We start from the raw sequence: 20,145 nt of genomic DNA on the forward strand, positions 1-20,145 counted from the left end.
CGAGAAAGAGAGAGTATCTCGTTCTCCAGGTATGGGCCAACGCTATTTTCGCATCACTATTCGAAACCAGTAAGCCCCGTGGCTCCCGTCTCTGTTTGTCTTTCTCGTTTCTCGCGACCCGTGCCAAAGCAATAATTATCGTTAAAGCTCGCTACGATCGACGCTCGGCGTCACCGTGTAGCTGAAAAACGGCCATTACACAGGCGGCGCCAGGCTACGTTCGAAAGTAAAAAAGCCCGGTGAAAATGTAAGGTGACGCTCGGTAAGGGGAGAGAGAGAGAGAGAGAGAGAGAAAGAGAGATTGAGGATGAACGATGTTGCGATGCGACTTTTGTGTTCGTGTATACGCGACGCCCGATTTATATTCGTGTGCAACCACACGGTAGCAACATATTAAAAGGCGAAAGACGTTTGACGGTGGCCGGATCCAGCGGTGTATCGCGGACCGAATTTACGCATATTTACCTAGCCAGACGACGAGGACGCCGGCGCCTCAGTGAGTGAAGAGGAACTTAAAAGATGAGCCAGAAGGAGGGACGGTCCCGAGACCACCGCGACTCTCTTCTCGCGGAGGATATCGGCATACAGAGACGCCGATACCTTTTCAACCCGCCACCCGCCAATCCTAAAGCTGTCGACGTGAGTTGTCGCGGCGCCATAACATTCTCGTTTTCTTTTCGAGTTTGCTGCTCCTCTTTTTTTTATAAACGATCCCGCCCGCTGGAAATAATACGAATCGTATCCGCGCTTTTTCTTGAAACCCCGTTGCGATCACCGCGGCGAGCCTCGTGGCGCCAGTATCATTCTCGCAATACCTTTTTCATTTTCTCCTTCCTCTATCCACTTTCGTTTCGGTCATCCGTTTCTCTCTCCCTGTTTTTTTCCTCTCCGCTATTGGTTTTCAACCATGCTTTTTCTTCCATCGGGCTGGTCGACGGATTTTGTTCCTCGATCGTTACCATTTCGAAGTGAAATTCGAATTAGCTGCGGATTCGATGACGCTGCTGCTTGGTTCCTGTAACCATAAACGCGGCTTTCGCGAGTTATATCGAACGCCACGTGGCTCATCGGGATCTATCAATCTTGGGCTTTCCTTCATTTATAATTAGTAACGAGAGGACTGACACCTCCAAGGGAGACCGTAGAGAGCCTCGGTAGTGATAACCGTACGATGTCAAGGGCCGTGAGAGTCTCAAAGGGTTCGAGAAAAAGTCTGCTTAATTCCTTAACATCGTACTATCGAAAAGCTAGATAAACTTAAAGATTTAGAAACCCCTTATCTTTCTTTCCTCTTCGAATGGCGCCTCTATGCGGCGCCAGACGTACGGTTGAAATTTTCCCGCATTTCTTTTTTCGTTCTTAAAGGAAGGGAGTACAGGCACCCTCTCGTCCATAATACGGTTTCGCTGCGACACGATTAGAGAATTGGGTAAATTTCTCCTACGATGAAACAGACCTGCAACGATAGTTTCGCTTCGACGCGATGAAACAATTGTGAAAATTGAATTTGTTCTTAACACCTGTGTAACTATCGCGTTATAAGGGGGTTGTTCCTGTGAAAAGCAACATTACAGTCGGAGCGCGTTATACTCAATCGTTATCGAACCGCCTCCGCGATTCCTTCCTCGTTGCCATTGGCTCGTTCACCGAATCCGCGTCCTTTGCCGTGTACCGGTGCACGGTGTGTGTCCTCATCTGGTCCCGGGGTTGTTTCGTCTGTCCGTGAAATTTATGCGTATCGGCGAGAGAGAGAGGACGGTGTAAGTGTGTCCATCGCGTGGGTTAGGCTAAATCGGTTACGCTGAATCAACACAGCATAAGAGACAGCTCTGAGTACACGGACATGTCTAGACGCACAAATCGCCTGCCAACCAGACGCCACAGACATTGTTGTAAAGATCATCGGCTTTTTAGGAAGCTATAATTAAATAAAGAACGACCATCGAACGTCGTCCCTTAAACGTGACGAATGGTTGGTGAACGGCTAACGAGTTGACTCGGAGGAAGAGCCGTCTTTTCGTGTTCAAATGTGGCCAATTAACATCCCGAAGTGTTCGCGTTGCTTCCTAGAGTAAGGGGTTCGTGTGTGGTCTCTGGCACCACCTGCTAAAATCGTCTGCGACGCGTGGTTACTCTTTCTCTTGTAATTTCAGAAAGTCTGATAGTCTCGAAAGTTGAAACGTGCCTATCGATATACCGTTTGAATAGTGAATCGCCTCGCTGCTCGTGCGAGGAACGGTTAAAAATCGCGGCGTAAAACATGAACGATGAATGAAGCGCAATTACTACGAATTATCTCGTTGGTGCGAGAAGCCTTCCTGAATCGAGGAGGCTTGTAGTAGGTATGTACGTCTGGCCGGCGCAGGGGCTAAATTATTGACTGTGAAATACAGAGCGATGAACCAGTCGCTTGGCGGAGGGCCTAGAAGTTTTGGAGCGAGCGAGCTTTACGGTAGTCGATGATGGTGTCTGTATCCGGTCTTCACGAAACGCACAATTAGACAAGCTTTCGGTGGAACTAGGCTCCGCGTAAACGGTCAGCTGTGTCACATGTTTAGACTTGTCGCGTGGCTGATGTAATACGCGTTCAGAACGCGTAGCATATTTTAATCTCCTTGGCTTTTTAGAAGACGCTGCACTTTTATATCGCGTCGTATTTTGTCAACTCTTCAATCTTTTTTTCTTTTAACACAGTCAAGTTATGTATACAAGTCTTAACCTTCTAATTGGAAAAATTTGAAAAGTAAGTGGTATCACTCGGCTTGGGCGTGCAGAAATAATGAGATAATTGCGTTTTATTTTTTAGCACAGAAATGGTAATGGCTTGGTATTTATCGCAGCTTAATTTGCAATTTAATAGAGTATTTCGATAGGAGATATATGTTGAATTACAATTTTACGTGGCGCGGACGGCGTTGGGAGCGTAGGCGTTTAATTGAGAATTCGATCTCCATTCATGTTTTCTCGATCACCTCGAATCATCTACGTATTTGTAGTCCATTGTATACTACGCTTAGTAAGCAATCTTCTTTCCTCTCTCGCTCTCTCTCCCACTTATTCGCCGGTACTTTGATCCGATTGAACGATTATGCTTAGCATTACGTGGTTTCATTAAACGTCAATCGTCTGAACGAGCGAGGAATTTGTTTATCACACTGATACGATACACGATACAGTATGCACGCCGTGGTGATACATGCGTAGCTGCGCATAAGAAGCCAAAAACATCGTGGTGATCCAATCAATTGTTCGCCATTAATAGGGTATCAATAATATCGAATTATCATTTTATTTTTCTCATTGATCAGGACCCAAGTACCGCGCAAGGCCTGTCCTCCTCGTCGCTTTTTCCACGAATTCGTCGCAACGCGCGCATCGGTTCTAATTAACAATGGCCACAATTCTGTCGCGCATAGCTCGTTATTGACTTCTGCTGTTGACTTGGAACCGTGTAATCTAATTTCACGTCAACGATGCAGAATATTCTTAACACATTGTCTAGGTCAGAAATCGTGCAGTTCATCGTATTGACCTATTTGCTTACGCGCAGTAAGCCGTTTTTATCACACTATGATCCCGTGTTAAATGACGTTACGACCGATGATTTCACGAAATTCGTCATCCCCCTAACAAGTTCACCGAACTTCGATCGTTCGCGTTTCGTTTTCCAATTCCTCCTAATCGTTATAAATCGTTTATTCGCGTTGCGCGCAATAAATCGTTCTGGAAAGCATTATACCTAACATTTCCCACGCTAGACGCTTCTGATCAACCAAATTGCGGTTGTAAACGCGCAATAAACCAATGCGTTGCGTATCGATTGATCGTTGGAAATCGGAGCGAAACCGCAGCACAGGTGCGCGCGATGATCCATCGATCCAATGCCGGTTAGATCGATTTTCATGCGTCTCTATCCCCGAGCAAAAAGTGACGTAACTCGCTCCACGCTACAGGTGTTTGCGTGCACGCGATTCTTCGTTGGTAGGATCATGAATCAAAGACGCACTTTACCGTTAAAAGGGGGCAATTTACTACGTTCAATGCATACTACGCTTTATTCGTTCAGGCATTCGATACCAGACGTATCAACAACCAGACGTATGATTTCTGGTTGAATCATCTTAGCTCGGTCGTAGCGTGAGATTACTACTAGCTAATCACGGAGTCTCGGAAATTTGACTACCTGCCTCTCGTTTATCATCGTGTGAAAGTTATTCGACATTAACAGCCGCGATAAATTACGGAAGGAATGCGTAACGAGGCGCGATAACAGCGGACAAACAGATGCGGTCAGAATATTCGCAGAATGAAATTGCATCTGCCGTTCGATAGGCTAATTTCTCGTTACGATTCTCGTTCGATTTCGCTGGGAATGCTCGCTATGCGGAGATCACCGCGAATGACTTTAATAAGGATCAATCGATTGCTATTGGGTTAACATCCCGGGAGCGCAAAATTGCTAGATCGAATTTGCCTCTTGCCGGCGATGATGCGAATTTCAACGATCCCTCGCACCGTCAGAGCAATTAGCGGTCCATTATCTCATCGAAGTGAGAGAAATCTATCTACTAGATCAGATACAGATCGAACGCGGTCATCGGCGTGGGTGTGAGTCGTTATCATTGTCGCATGTTCGTTCTCCCGATTTCTGAGAAACCTGGCCTAAATTCGAGAGGCCCTAAAAACGCCTAAAAATAGTTTCATAAGACGGTTGCGTCCGGGGATTTTGGATGTTATAAATCTGTTCGCTTCTTCCCTTTCTCCTCGCGGTTTTCTCTTTCGCGGTCTCCTCTAACGACAATCGAATTTATAGGTAGCAAAACATCGAACGCGCTCCCCTTTGCCATCGTTCTTGCCTTTCCTCTTTCCTACCGTGTTGTATTGCTCCTCGTCGACACGTTCCCGCCACCATCGATGGACCACGGCGATCGTAAATAAAATTTCCCCCCCGGCACGAATAAAGATATTCTTTAGCGCGGTGGTTAAGCAAGACAGACGCAAAACAGATACCGTTTCCCTTTAATTAACGAGGTTATTCGCGTGCGCACCTCCCTGGTGATGTATTAACGCGAGCTGAAAGAAGCTATTCCGTTTGTTGGGGATTCATGTCGGGAGTACGAGGAACCTAGAATTTCGTAAGCTAGCCAGACGGTGTGTGATCAGTAGGATGAGTAAGCGGTACTAATTTCGTCGATCGACCAGACGGCGGACTTCACGGTTCATTCTAATCTTCTACGCAACCAGTCCCATTCGGTTGCGAATCTACGCACTTGGCGTTACAACGAGAACACACCAACTGTCCACGTGTATTAATATATGCCGTCCGTGTTACCGACACGTCTATGTAATTTGACGCCCACATTGACGGGTTTCGCGAGATGCGAAAAATTCGCGCGCAGCCACGGAGTCGCCGCTGCGATCTCCACACGATCTTTGAATTACGTCGAGATTGATCGTTGATTCTTTTGATTCGATCGGGCAAAGTCCTGTTATTGTACACACTCTTCGAAGTAATTAGAGGTTTCTTTCGCGTTCGCCAGATTGTTTTCCATGTTGTTCTACGCAACGGAGCTTATTAACCCTTTGCGACGCTTCGAGTCAGATACCCAAGTGTTTACGCTTCCTATATATTATCAACGTTGCTTATCGTTCCGTTGTTGTTATATTGCTACCAAGCAACTTGTTTACGAGCAACTATTCATTCGACGAACTATCATTTTTTCCGTCACGAGGAGATTGCAAATGTTTACACGCTTCTATGAAATTTAAATACGCAAATCAGTAGCGTGATCCATACGCACTCTCCTTAAGCATCGTGGAGCGAAATAATTGGCGAACCTACGCGAATCGACTGCCAGCAATACTTATGATAATTCCCATGAGCGAAGGGTTCTCTTAACGATTGTTTAGCATTTATTACGTCCTCGGTGGGTAGCTTTCCCACACGCAGGGATCGTCGTTCCGGTGTTTTACTGCTGGTTTTGGTCGGCTAGTAAGCCAAAAACGACGTGGAAATAAAAAGAGGCAAGAAAATCGTTCGTGGCCCATAGCCAATCTCAATTGTGGTCGCGCTGAAACTTTTTGCAGGAGCCCGTCTGATTTATGACGCGCCGTCAAGCCGAAAAGGGCCCCGTGGCCTTATAAACGTTGTAGTTGGTACTTACTTTCGGTGTCGTAAAAAAAATAAATTGCACCAAAGGGGGCGCGTTCCCGAACGGGGTTCAATCAGTGTCTCGCTTTAGAATCGAAGAGCACCAGTTACCAATGCAAATCCGTCCCCTTCGCCGCGAGCCTGATCTCTATAATTTGCCACCGGCAAAAGAATGAGGTAGCCGCCGACTTAGAACTATTGTTCGATGTTCGAGTGCCGCGAGTTCGGCACTTCGCGGTCAAGCAGACTACCGAAACCTTAATCTCGTATAACCGATGCCAATAAAGAAAGGCGACGCGCGGTAAAATCGTGGCACACGTACAGCTCGTTTCTGGAAAAAAAAGGGGAAAAAGGAAACTTCGCACGGGTCAGCCTCGCTCTTAAGTAACTATTGAATTGTTCCTGCAAATTGAATCGTCTCGGGGCTCGTATTTACCGTGCGTTCAATTCCTCCTCGGTTCTTCGTTGGAAGTTCACAAACGGAATAAGTCATTTCGCGATTCGACTCGCGGTACCGCAAACATCATAATAAACGGGAATAATTTGTAATTCTGACGATGTACCCTTCTCCTTCAAAGAGCGCACGTACGTATCGTGAAAGTGGCCGTGGTAGAATTAATGATCTGCTCAGCCGCTTGTTCGTATCCGTCAGTAAAATTAGTGCAGCCGGCTGCGCGCGGAATGACATATGCAACCTCGAGGCCGTAATCGTTCGAAATAGGAGCTGTTCTAGTCGTCGTAGACTGCCTGCCGCCATAGTTCCACATAGACAGAACGGTGCATTACCAACGTGCATTTCGAACGGGACACCGCTATCCGCTTTTTATTCATCAATTTTGAACGATATAAACAAACTTATCTAGCTCGAACGCGTCTCACGCAGCTCTCGCGACGCGATGCTTTCGAATTCGGTTCCATTCGAATTTTCCCACTGTGCACGGATTGATAAGGAAGTGGGTAATCTTGTTGACACGAGAGTCAGCGGTAAACGGAATGCGAAATAATGAGAGGAATGCGTGCACGCAGAGGATTAATAGCGCGAAGACGTGTCCCAATGCGTACGATTGATACTTTGATAAACAACGGTTTTATCAGGCGACGAGAAGGGCAGGTTCAACCAATGGGGTCGCGTTCCTTCTTATCACGGCTATCTTCCTCGAGCCAATCCACGATTGGTGATCGGCAACATTATACTTTTAAGCCAATGAATAGAGGGATGACTACCGCGGAACAGCGATGGCTGACGCGTAGCTTCCAGTTTGGATGCCGCAGAGTTTTCTCGATCGCAACTATACAGCTTGCCACGAAGCGTACCGCGCGTTTCGATTTTTCGAAATCGGCGAACGTGACAGTGCGGAATTCATTTTCTAGATTCAGGTTGAAATTCGGTTGATATCTGTTCACGAGCGCGGTTGTGTCTTTGGGAAATTGAAACTGGTAACTCTTTCGCAAGTGAAGCGCCTTATTACCTATTCAATGAAATCATAGTCGAATGTTTATATTTTTCCATGACTATAGAATTTATTTTGAAGTCCGTCGAGCGACGATGTACGTGTTTTTCTATCTTTTATCTTCGCGCAACGCGTAAACAAATGGTAGCAATGAAATGTAGAGCAGTCACATGGCGGAGAGAAAAATTGGTGATAAATTAGTTTGGGTATACGTGCCCTAATGTGTGTGAAGTGTGAACGCACACTGATAACTACGTGGCGATAGAGTATTGACCCGTTTGGATTAATTTACGCAACTTGACGAGAGTGTAAACGCGTAAATTATGCGTACGCGATGCACGCGCGTTTATTTCGATTGGTGGGGATTTCTGGGGATCGGATTTACACAGTTCATGAATTGCGCCGTAATTTCCATCGTTTTCACAACAAATAATTCATGACGCAAGTGTCCCCTCCCGAATATTCGTCGGACCGCTTTATCTGTCCACATCTTTACCAATCGAAGCGAAGAATTGAACGATTGCAGAAGAATTGCAACATACGCACATGTATGAGCCTTTTATTAAAAGTTTCATAACACACGCTCGCAACGCACAGTGACGAGGGAAAGGTTTAGTGAAACAACACGCGTATTTGCATAATTACTGTTTTTTATGACGGAAAGTTTGTGTACAGTATGGTACATTAATTAGACTGTTTACAATTTCATTGTAACGACGCGCAACACAGAAACGATATTATTTGTTGAACTTGTTGTCTACAGACGCACTATGGAATATTATAACAACATTTCACAATTAGGCAGTAACGATTTTATAGTAACCGATAATGTTACAACGTAGAGAACAGACGTCGTTTCCGCAATTGGAAAACCATAAATTTAGGACAATATAAAAATGGTAGATCCGTTAGAGAAGAAATCGTCACGTTTGGAAGACAGTTCTCGTTCGTACTTAATTAAAAAGGAATCATTTACAAATCTATTACCGTTACTTTTTTGTTCAATACATCATTTCTTCCTTTCTGTTGATTGTTATATGATGTTTTATGTAAAGTATATATATATATAAAAAACTAAGTACAAAGTACAAGTACTAACATAGGATCAAATTTCGAATAAAATTTTGTGGTATAAAAATTCGCAAAAAACGATTCACGAGAAATCACAAAGTAACACGATCTTTCTAGTCATACTGCGTAAAAAAAGGCAAATAACAAAATGCCACCGTGTTGTAGAGTTTTAAAAAATTGATTAGAGGCATGTTTGTTGTCATTAATCGATTGTGCAAACGATGAATATCTCATTTTGTTATATAGGAATTATGCGTACATCACTGTAATCGTGTTGCTTACATTAAACAAGGCGCTTATATCGAATATCGAATACCAGATTCGAAAGACAAAGTATGGTAGTACACCAAATAAAAAAATATATCAAGTCTGGAAATCATGTGGCAATAATTTTCGATAAAAATCTCGTCGGAACAAATTTTAACGAGACGCTGATCACGGCTTTGTACCATTGCATCGTAACTACCCATAAAGCCTCTCTACGTAAACAATTAAAAATATCCATTAACAATGATTAATAGTATTTTTTTTCCTTATCTAAATTCTTTCTCCTATTACATATACGTAGATTTATAATCATGCATTACGCCATCATCATAAATTTTTCATAAATACTGTTCAACGTAGTTAGTATAGTATTAAGATATCAATAAAAGCAAGCATAACACATTCGTTGTATAAGTCATGCAAAGAGAACTAAAAATGATCGAGTTAAAATGCATAGAACAGTAGCGACAAGAAAAAGAGAATCGCAACTGCTTATAAAAAAAATAATAATAAGTCAAAAGAATCGTGAATACAAGCAGTTTTTTCAATTTCATTAGATCTTTATAATTATTAGATCTAGACAATTCTTGGAAATAAAATTAAGGTGAAATAGTCATCAAATCTATGTAAGTTTGTATGTACAAACGGTTAATTTTTGGCAACAAATTCGGTATACTATCTTATACGGAACTATACGTGAATCATTGTTAGTCTATTTTGGTAATCTAACAGGTGTACTTTACAGCTATTTATAAATGTAACTTCTAGATAAACTACATAATTCTATGTATCTATAATGTCACAATTAAGTCGATACCAGTTACATAGTATCGAAATCGCTACGTTTATTTAAAGGAAAAAAAAAAGAAATGGAAAGAAAAAGGAAGAGTTACACTTAGTGCCAGCTGTACACATACTACTGGTAATATTAAGTATATAAAAACAGATACATATATAAAATTGTTGTTCCAAAGATACCTGCCTATAGACCGTAGTATATCGAGAACGTGTCGGCTATTAGCAACACGTTTCATACGAGAGAATTTAAACATTATTCTGTCACGTTTTACGTATCACATAAACGATATACAAATATCTACTAGTAATAATTTACAACTTCGTTATAGGTATTTGCAAAAGTTTCCAAATTCCGGGTTAAGTTTATGCTAGATGTTGTCTATGAATTTCGTTTAACTTGTATAAGATCTCCTTTAAAATATACCTATGTATGTAGAGCACGCGTGACAAATGTTTACGGCGACAATTCTTTCAGTAAATTTCAGAGGAAACTAGAAGGGAAGGCATACAAAAAGTCCGATATCTTTTACTCACTGGACAGCGTAAATTTCGCGTATAAGCAAAATATAATATCCTTTTCTTTTACTCGGAAAAATTGTGAATGTTCTGTAGCTCTGTTTCTTCTTTAATAGAAATACAAAACGTGAATAAATATCAACGAACTTCTGTCGTACAGAGATCGAAGTGTAAAAAGATACCACTTCCACGATACTTCTTTGTTTCATTGCAATTACCATATCGTAAAGCTTCGAACCTTATTTCGTCATACTTATTTCCGTTATTCATTAATCAAGTTTATTACCCTGCAAGGAACTGAAAGACGACATTTTCGATGTATCATACTCCTTCTTCTCCTTCCGTTGTAGCCTGCTTTTTAGATTTTGCAAATAAACTTTGCACGTTCTTAAACCTCATTCAGACGGCTGCGATGGATTGTTACTTTCATTTCGTCGTTGCAACCGTTCTGGATGAGAGCATGCCAATTGGCTAAAATCACGAACTACATCGTTGAAAGTTTCATCGCCGCTAATTCCAATATCCGAGTCCTTCATTTCTTCGTTCAAGAGACTGAGTCGTAATCTGAAATACATACGAACATGACAGCGAAACGACAATCGATGAGATGTATCTATTTCATACTCACAATGTAACGATATCAGCGTTGGCTTCTTTCACGGCTATGGACAAAGGCTTAACGCCACTTTCATCCTCGATGTGCTGATCAGCGCGATGTTTCAGTAGCAAACATACTTGGGCAGTATGTCCTAATTCTGTAGCCAAGTATAGAGGAGTTTTCCCCTCGGCGTCTTGGAAATTGATGCGTGCTCCATTTAGAATCAGATACTCACAGGACATCACGGAACCCTGTATAAGAAAAATGAATTAAAAACTTAAAAATTAATTCGAGCAATATATTTTTTTTACTTACACTTATAATCGCCTGATGTAGAGCGTTTCTTCCTCTGTCATTAACGTTCGTCCACAATTTATCAGCACCAGCTGCTAAGGCTGCACACATTACAGGAAGATTATGTGCAGCAGCAGCTTTGTACAATAGCATCTCAGGATGCAAATTTTCGATGTCCTCCTCATCGGTAAATTCTTCCTCTTCGCCTGCGGTCGAGTCTTGATCGGAACTTAACTCTAAGCTATTATCGATCGTTGGCTTTGGTAAATCGCATCCGAACATCAACACGTCGGATTCCACTTTCTCCGTGTATTGCTTCTCCGTCTCAATATCTTTGTTCTCTAACGTATCTTTCACGTCAGAAACTTCTGTGCTTAAGGACACTTCGCTTTGCATAGAGAGACTGTTCTCTGAATCGCTCACGATCATCGTATTGCCTTTGATCTCGTGAGTACGAGGTTTATCTTCATTCTCGATGTTCGACTCCTTAGAATTATTTTCGCTTATATCGCTACGTGGTCGTGTTAAGATTTTTCCGTACAGAGTGGAGTCATTTTTTAGATCTATGTTAGCACTGTCATCGGAACTTAAGGAACTTCGTTCGGTTTTCTTCGCTCTATCGACGGAACTTAAACTTTCAATTGACGTATGCTTGCTATCGTCCGAGCTTGTCGAATGGTGACCCTCTTTCACGGATGATAGCGTCGTTGTTTTGTTACGATTAATACTATCGATCTTGTCGCAACTTCGTGGTCGACGGCGCAATTTGCGGACGCTCCACTTGCGAAAGTGCATTTTGTCGCGGCTCGCGTGTTGTCCAGATGAAATCATGTTGCTCAAGGGTTTCACGAATTTGCGCTCTACGTATTTTGCCCTTATCCAAGCCTCGCGTATATTACTGTCAATTTGAAAGACTTTTATGATTTTCGAAACAAATAATAATGGAAGAGTTCAGTGAAAATGTAACCCGAGTGTATTTTCTTTCTACGAATAAAAAGTTAGCGTTCTAATATATGCAGTGACATTTACCCATTGCATTTCGGAGTAGCTCTAATAATGTTAGGAGGAATCGGCAGAGCCTCGTAAACATTATTCACTACAGTATTTCCGAGTTCTGCCATTACTTTCAGTATCTCCGGTTCCCAGTCGTCTAGCGTCAAGGAACGAACTTTGCTATAGTGAACACCTAAGCTTCTGTGCACCCCAGAACACTCTAGCCAATAAAATACAAAAAATGAGATATGTTAAGAAAAGGTTTAGTATTTTACAATTGTGGAAACAGTGGCTCACCTATACAGAGGGTAATTCCAAGGTTGATACTGGCCCATCTTGGATTAGCACCTCCACAATCACAGCATGTGTTGTTTCCAGCAATCTTTAAAATTTGTTCCCAGACTCTGTGGTAAATAAAATGAATTAAAAATTTTTTTAAATATTCGTTCGAAAATCGTCAATTAAATGTTTGTCATTTTTCATTGTATACCGTGATTTAGGTTTTGTCTGTTGCCTGTTTGATCCTCTAATATTTTGTGATTGTGATTCTCGTACACTAACTATAGTACCAGCACCCATACCTCTTTGAATGGCAGCACCAATTGCTTGCTGCATGGCAGTAACCCATGCTAGATAAGCTTCTTCACTATCAGCTTGTAGTATGTGACTCCTGAGAGTAAAATGACTTATTATATTGAAATATCCACAATTGTATCCAACTTTATTGTGACTACTCACTTGGTAGGACTTAATACTTCAAAACAATTTCTCCTATCACAGTCAACCACTGGTTTCACAGTGCAAAGACGAAGATCTTCTTCCATAACAGTATAATCGCTATCACCAGTTCTTTTTCTATATACCAGTTGGTGGTCTCTTAAACAGAACCACCTTCTGTTCCATGTCTTAAATGCATTACTAGTGCGTTTAAAAAGGTAGCCTTCCATTTTTTGATTAGCGGGTGCCGGGGAAGGTATTAAATCTCTGTTCGTAACATAAATATGCCGGTTTTCCACTTCTTTCTCGAGTTTCACGGAATCAGCTCTCATTTTAATTAAATTCTCTCCGAGATCTTTTAAAAACGGATCCAAATCTTGCGCCAGGTCGCTGCCTTGGTGATAATAAGTGATGCATGCGTTCATGTAATTAAGCAACGTGCCCAATATCTCGTGTCTCTTACGCGCTTGTATCATTGTTAAAGAATGAATGTAATCTAAAGCGGTGTGCCGGAAACAAGATCTTGTGGCTGATAAAATGTTCGAAGTTTCTTCGTATTCTGCAGGTCGATTTTTTGGAACTTGAGAATTTCTGTTTAAAGCTATATCCAAATCAGCGGATATTTTTTCGAAGTAATGGCGAGATTCCTTTACCCTCTTAATATCACTATTAAAACATTAGAAATATTACGCATAGAGGAAGAGAGAAAAATTGTCAAATAAAATAAATCAAATTATTATGCGTATTTAACATTAATCTTACTTTTTAATGAACGAGTTCAGATCTTTAATTACAGTTCTAGATGCTTGATCTAATAAAGTAGTATGAAATTTATTCATTTCTTGTAAAGCATGAATTAGTTTGTTTAATAAGGCCATTATCTCTGGATCATCATTAAAGTATAGAGATAATTCCCAAAGACTATTCGTAAATTGGCTGTAAAAGACAATAGTTAGTTTCCAATTTCTTTTCTTTTTTAGGAGAGAGAAATATTTTGAAACAAAAAATGATAAACAATAAAGTAAGATATTTTATAAAAGTGGGGATAATTTTTTGGGACTATTGTGCATATTAAAAAGTACAGTAACTATATGTGTAATGCCGGCCTTTTAAAAATATCCTTTGCTCAAGTATAACATGTGAAATAGGTAGAAAATGTATAATCTCTTAACAGCAAGTGTCTCAACTGTATCACTCTTGATTGTGGTAAGCTGGGAACGTATACCATATGTATGAGTCATTCCCAACACAGCTGTAATTTATATGTGTTTCCTGACTCTCTATTACTTACAATCTCCCTCTTCCTTTTTATTATTAAGCTCATTTAAAATGACTAATACCTTTTCGATTACGCATTTTATTCAACTAGTCATATATTTATATCAATGTTCTACGAATTGCATGAATTGTTTTCACACTGATTATAGGACTTCAATTTTTATATCTCAATGTTGTAATTTCAATTAGATATAATTTATTAAGCATACCTTTGTTGCCCCACAAAGAGTTTCCCAGTGTCGATCATCTGGTTACAGTTTTTTAACACCTGCGAAGACGAATCTGCTTTAAGACACTTTGCATATAATGTAGCTGATTGTCATAATTCTATTGACGAACATGAGATTACTTATGTAACGTGTCTATTGAAATTAAACTGGCAATACTGGAAGGTTACGACAGTAAAAATTCTGATGTTCGAATGCCTCTAGATAATTTTTCAAGCGAACAATTTACTTTGGAGTGAAACAGGAAGTAACATAACCCTTTTAATATTACTGTAACATAATGTGTCGAAAAACTTTCCTATATTAATTCACTTTCTTTTCTAAATTAAACAGCAGTACCTTGTCTAACTTTTGTTCGAGTAAATCAACGTTTGCCTCTACTTCCTCGATGCAGGACCTATAAAAATGAAACGAGGATCGTCAGAATAGTTTTTCCATTTTTTTTTCATATCTTATTTAATCAACGCATCATCGATACGGCGCATTCATTAAACAGATTATACACACTGGTGTACGCATCGCGCGACGGAACAGTGCGTAAGAAGCAAAGGAAACAAGTGTGCGTGTTAGTGCAGTTTCTCGAGCAATTCTCTCACCGAAACTTTGGTGTGTCTCGCAAACATTCCTCGAACTGGATCAAAGGCTTCATTTTGTACTATCCGTTGCCCGGAATTTTCAAGCGCAGTATCGTCCGACGAACTGCAATCTTGAAATTTTTCCGTTCACTATTTCCCATCAAACGGCACGATCATTTGGAAGGACTATTAACATAAACCGTTCGTATTCGCGGAGAACAACACACATTCCCCTCTCTTCTGTCAAACAGAATACAACACGTTGAAGTTATTCTAAGCACGGAAGGCTATTTTACCAGTGCCGACAACCGTCCCCGTGGACATTACCGAACCACGACCGAACGAGAACTTCACAAAGAACGTATTGATTCTTGCGAAATATGTTTCACGAACCGTTTTCTTTCGATGCTTCTTTTGCATGATATTTTATCGTTGCCCTCTATTCCGTTCGCCTTCTCTGGAGAGACAATAAGTACATCGTCATCTAGTGAAAGTTCCGTTTCCTTTCCCGTGGTAGGACTTGCGCGGTTGCATATGAACACTTGCTCACGTCCGAAGTCATATTCAGTAGGAAAGAACCATTCGTTATTTGTAAACATTGAGCAAAGTAAGTTCTTCTTACGTAATCATCGTCGTCTCCTTCTGATTTTGCTGGTTAATTTAATTCTCTGTTAGTTTTGCTAAGTATGTTCGAACAAGGAGCATCGGAAAGACGTATCTTAGCCTCTCAAAAATTGTGAAGTTTTTAACCACTTAAGGATCGTTTGTTTCCTTTTTTTTTTCTACGCTAATGCAGCAAATGAATCGAAAATATATTTTGTACATTGCATAGAGTTATAATTTCAAGATATTCTGTTTCGCGTTTGCTATTATTGGAATTCATTATTGACTGTACTTTATTTTTGTGAGTTACATCATTTCCAAAAGAATCTATTCTTATATCAGCATCTGAACAGAAATAATATTAATAACGGTATTAGATTAAGAGGTTAAATCTGAGTGAATTGTACGAAACAAGTATTGTGTTTTGTTGTTGGTTATACGCTTGGATTCGTTAGTGACATCTTTAGGAAATTTCATTAGGTTCCGTACTCATCTGTATTCAATTAACGCTTTTTGGGACAGGGTCAATATGACTGGTGCAACTACGACAGAGAAGTCAACTATTAATCCTTTGGAACAGTTCGTGTTGCTTGCGAAAACTGCCAAAGGAGCAGCCGCTATAGAACTTATTAAACAAGCGGTAGAAACACCAGGTGTTCATGTATTCGGAGAACTATTGGATATGCCCAATATCAAAGAACTAGAGAATGGGCCTTACGTTCAATACTGGAACACTTTAAATCTATTCGCTTATGGCACATACAAAGAATATCTAGAAAATAAAGATAAGGTGTTAGAGTTGACTCCTGTCCAAAAGAAAAAGCTCCAACATTTAACGATCGTAACACTGGCCACAAAGTCCAGATGTATACCATATTCAGTATTATTGGAGGAACTAGATATAAAAAATGTCAGAGATTTAGAAGATCTAATAATCGAAGCCATTTATGCTGATATAATACATGGTAAATTAGATCAAAAGAACTCGCAATTAGAGGTGGATTATGCTGGTTTAGGACGAGATGTTAGACCAGCTGATACGGGTGTGGTAGCCGAAACATTGGCTGCTTGGGGTCAGGCATGCGATACTGTGTTAGCGTGTATTGAGATACAAGTTACGAGGGCTAATGCAGAGAAGCAAAAAGCTACTTATCATAAAGAAAGGATACAAAGAGATGTAAGTAGCATCTAGTGTCCAAAATGTGATTTCCTTATAAATGTTCTTTTGCCAGGCAAAAACATTAAAAGGGAATAGAAGTTATTTCTTAATTCTTGCCATTCTTAGATCGCTAACATAAAAAAGTCTCTTGTCGCGCAAGCTGGTGGCGGTGGTGTACAGGAAGCTGATATGGCAGGAGGTAATTCTGGATCAGGTGGAAGTGAATCGGGTAGGGAAAGGGAAGCATTGTCTGTTCCACCAGATGCCAAGAAAAAGCAACAGAAGGTCAAAGGTATTAAAGGCAGTGGTAAGTTCTGGAAGACAATTCAGTAATGTTTTTTTTTATCATGAAGTGTATCTCATCGATGACAGGATTGTAGTACATTACATGTAATCTGCATTGAAATCCTTGCAATCCTATGTAAAATTTGCGATAAATTTGGCTAATGCGATTCAGGGTCACCATTATGAACAGGTGGAGGAATTTATTGCCATGTCCTAGCATATATCATACAGATTACAAAGGGATTAAATTTTTGTTTAATTTGGAAACAAATTTTGTAAATATGAAGTAATGGGAATTATAGCATTGTGAATTATTGTTATGTTTGTTTAGTTATGTATAGCATTTGTTTATGTGGAAATGTTTTCCAAATTATAATTTTCGTATTGTATACTGGAGTGATACAAAAAAAAAGTAGGCGGAAAGGTTAAATTATAAACAAATTTGTTATCGTTTACTCTATTTAGAATTATAACTGACGTTCACAAATGCATGGAAGTATTAAGATAGTTTAGATCTAGTCAGATCGAAGGATATTTGTAGGTGCATTTCGCCTTAGGTTTCGAATTGATATTATTTAATTGTTTTTACAGAATGAGGTATATTTTTATTTCGAAACTTCGTACTAGGAGAATTACCCGTTCGTTGCTCTTAAACAATGTACGAACTCCCAATCGTAAATGTAGATTTCCTAATATTAAACTGTACTAATTAAAAGATTAGCTGAGCTTAAGAAAGAAAGAAAAATATTAGTGAGAATGCATTCTTCAACTTTAACGAGTGAATCGTTAGAAAGATGTGCTGGTATTAAACTTAATAACGAATTAATATTTATCGTTAGCGATTTGAAGTAGGCAAACAAAAAATAAAGTCGTGGACAAAATCGTATCATGAACTTAGTGAATACGTAATTGTCGTCACACATCGAAATTTAGAAAAAAGAGAGAGAACGACGAATGATTTTCTTACGAGAGAGGAAGAGAGAGAGAGAAAGACAGAGAGAAAGAGGGAGGGGGAGAGAGAGAGAGAGAGAGAGAGAGAGAGACAGACAGACAAAAATACTTTTATAAGGAATAAGCTTCCGAATTTTTGTAAAATGTGTAGCGTGCACGAGAGTTTTTTAGTCAGACCAAAGATTTTATACTTATGTTGTAAGGTGTGAATGTTTCTGCTGCAGGGTTGGAGAAATTTTTTAGGCAAGTTTGGTAGTCGTCGCAATAAATTGCATATTTTTTTGTGTCTGTGCCTATACATAATGCCGTCATTATCGAATGGCAGTACTATCTAATATCATGAGTTGCTTATGCAGTGAATGATAAAAGAGAAATATCTTGGTTCCTACTGAAAGTAACCATTTGAGAGCAACGTGAAATTAAAATTAGCTTTCCGTTAAAATTTATTTAGGATGTGTGTCGAATGATCAATACGGTGTTGTACAGAGACACGGTCTATAGAAATCAAATAGAATTTTGCAGCATACGAATGCTTTTTTTCACACATTGTATATGTCTCATACACTTCTGCTCGTTTTCTTTATTCTTTGCGTTGACTTCTTATTGTTTTTTTTTCGTTTCCTCCCTTTAAAGATGATATAAAACGTAGCGACGAGACACGATACAATGACGAACTAATAAAGCATAAGTAGTAGTTGGGTCAACCATTGTTATTAAGGAAAAAAAAAATAAAAGAAAAGAAACGAGAGGTTGTGTGTTTAGGAGGATGGAAACGGTATACGAATGATACGTTACCCGGTGAACACCAAATGTCAGTCGAATTACAAAGCGTTGTAATTGCTAATGGAATAAAAAGATAATTTATTTTAGCGGAGCTTTTCTATTTCTCTGCACCCCTTAACGCCTCTCCTCTACGTTTGTTTAGTACCAATCGTCGCAAGGCTTAGAATGTATATTAGGTTCACGGTATATATCCCCTTTGTAGTCGTATTAATTAGTGTAGGATACTATTTAAGTAGGATCCAAGTAAAAGAACAAGAAATTCTTGTACCTTTCATCACTCATTGATATAGCTTTCCGTAACAAGCGTTACCGGAAGTTGGTTCATGTTCCACCCTAGCTAATCGAAAAGCGTGCGCTCCCTTAACAACATTGTTTAACCCTTTGTGTTCTGTCACAGTCTAACAATGTCTATTGAGGTACCAGTCACAAATGATACGCCTAATCGGGATTTTCAGGATCCACTAGTCTGGTAAAGCACCATGAACTGAACGATGAGCCAAAGTGAGATGTTCAGCTTTAGGTGAAACCTCGTGTGGCATATCACCAACGCGGTCGGATTCTGTCTGTGTCTGTCTGTCTGTACGTATCTACTACACCGCTGACGGAACGGCGCATCGTTTTCCCTTGTAACTGTTTTGTACTTTTTGAGAAATAAAAAGAGACCTTAATAAATGTAACACGTGATTATTAAGTAAGACGTTACGCGGATTATACGAGTCCATCGTGTCTTCCGTTTCTTCGTCGCGCACGATATTCGAAGGAGAAATGGAGCAAGTCAATAGAAGAGAGAAAGAGATAACTTTCACGACTGTCTTTTATTTCGACGATTTTACCTTCTCGCTATCTTTCTGTCGCTTCAATGAATACATCCAATGTAACACCACATAAAATCGTGTCTTCCTATCGTATAGCGTTCGTACGTATTTAAAATAACCTTAGACCGTAACACAGTTCGCGTGCGTTAACTTAAAGAATTTCACTCTTTCATTTTTTTTTTCTGTTGACATTGTCATTGCATTGCATCGTGGAATTCGCCTCGCGAGTGATCTTTTTCCAAACCTCGCACTCGAAGTCCTAACTCTTACGTGGAGTTTAATTAACGGCTAAATTGGTTCCGTACGAACTAACATTTTCGTTTCATGCCTTAATACTTAATGGTGTCCCTTACGTAGTATGTACAATCGTTTACTTTTTAACTTTATTTACACACGTGTTCGTCACAGTAAAACAGTTATGAAAAACCACGTACACGGTGCGTGTCACGCTTAGACTCGTCGCACTTGGCCAGAGTATCGTTTTCCCAATGAAATTATTAAGTCCAGAATTTTCAACTGTCGAGTGTCGTTGTTGAAACACAGGATTAAGCCAAACGATGAATACTGGGCTCATTTGTATTCAAAGTTTGACGAAAACTATTCCCATGTGGTA

General features: G+C 40.1%; 3 protein-coding genes across 7 annotated transcripts in view; 1 reads left to right on the top strand and 2 right to left on the bottom strand.

Moving 5' to 3' along the window:
- The window catches only part of LOC143423311 (mitochondrial tRNA-specific 2-thiouridylase 1), a 171,935-nt gene that overhangs the window by 32,239 nt on the left and 119,551 nt on the right, over positions 1–20,145 (bottom strand). The window lies entirely within an intron of this gene.
- Csn7 (COP9 signalosome subunit 7) lies at positions 617–19,371 on the top strand. 5 transcript variants are annotated; one of them, XM_076894604.1, is made up of 4 exons: positions 617–639; positions 16,062–16,716; positions 16,825–17,005; positions 18,568–18,803. In XM_076894604.1, the coding sequence occupies exons 2-4, from the start codon at positions 16,069–16,071 to the stop codon at positions 18,624–18,626; spliced, it is 888 nt and encodes a 295-aa protein (XP_076750719.1). In that variant the 5' UTR covers positions 617–639; positions 16,062–16,068; the 3' UTR covers positions 18,627–18,803. The 5 variants fall into 5 exon arrangements, with proteins under 5 accessions (XP_076750719.1, XP_076750727.1, XP_076750695.1 ...); XM_076894612.1 differs by lacking the exons at positions 617–639; positions 18,568–18,803 and adding exons at positions 15,307–15,543; positions 19,173–19,371; XM_076894580.1 differs by lacking the exon at positions 617–639 and adding an exon at positions 15,307–15,543.
- Cenb1a (Centaurin beta 1A) lies at positions 9,802–15,179 on the bottom strand. Its single transcript, XM_076894437.1, has 11 exons — positions 14,958–15,179; positions 14,701–14,758; positions 14,344–14,402; positions 13,619–13,792; positions 12,878–13,522; positions 12,630–12,809; positions 12,437–12,543; positions 12,176–12,359; positions 11,168–12,044; positions 10,883–11,103; positions 9,802–10,818 (listed from the first exon to the last, which is right to left on the bottom strand). The coding sequence occupies exons 1-11, from the start codon at positions 15,008–15,010 to the stop codon at positions 10,650–10,652; spliced, it is 2,727 nt and encodes a 908-aa protein (XP_076750552.1). The 5' UTR covers positions 15,011–15,179; the 3' UTR covers positions 9,802–10,649.

This window comes from Xylocopa sonorina, chromosome 1 (genome assembly GCF_050948175.1).
Source record: "Xylocopa sonorina isolate GNS202 chromosome 1, iyXylSono1_principal, whole genome shotgun sequence".
Taxonomy (NCBI): domain Eukaryota; kingdom Metazoa; phylum Arthropoda; class Insecta; order Hymenoptera; family Apidae; genus Xylocopa; species Xylocopa sonorina.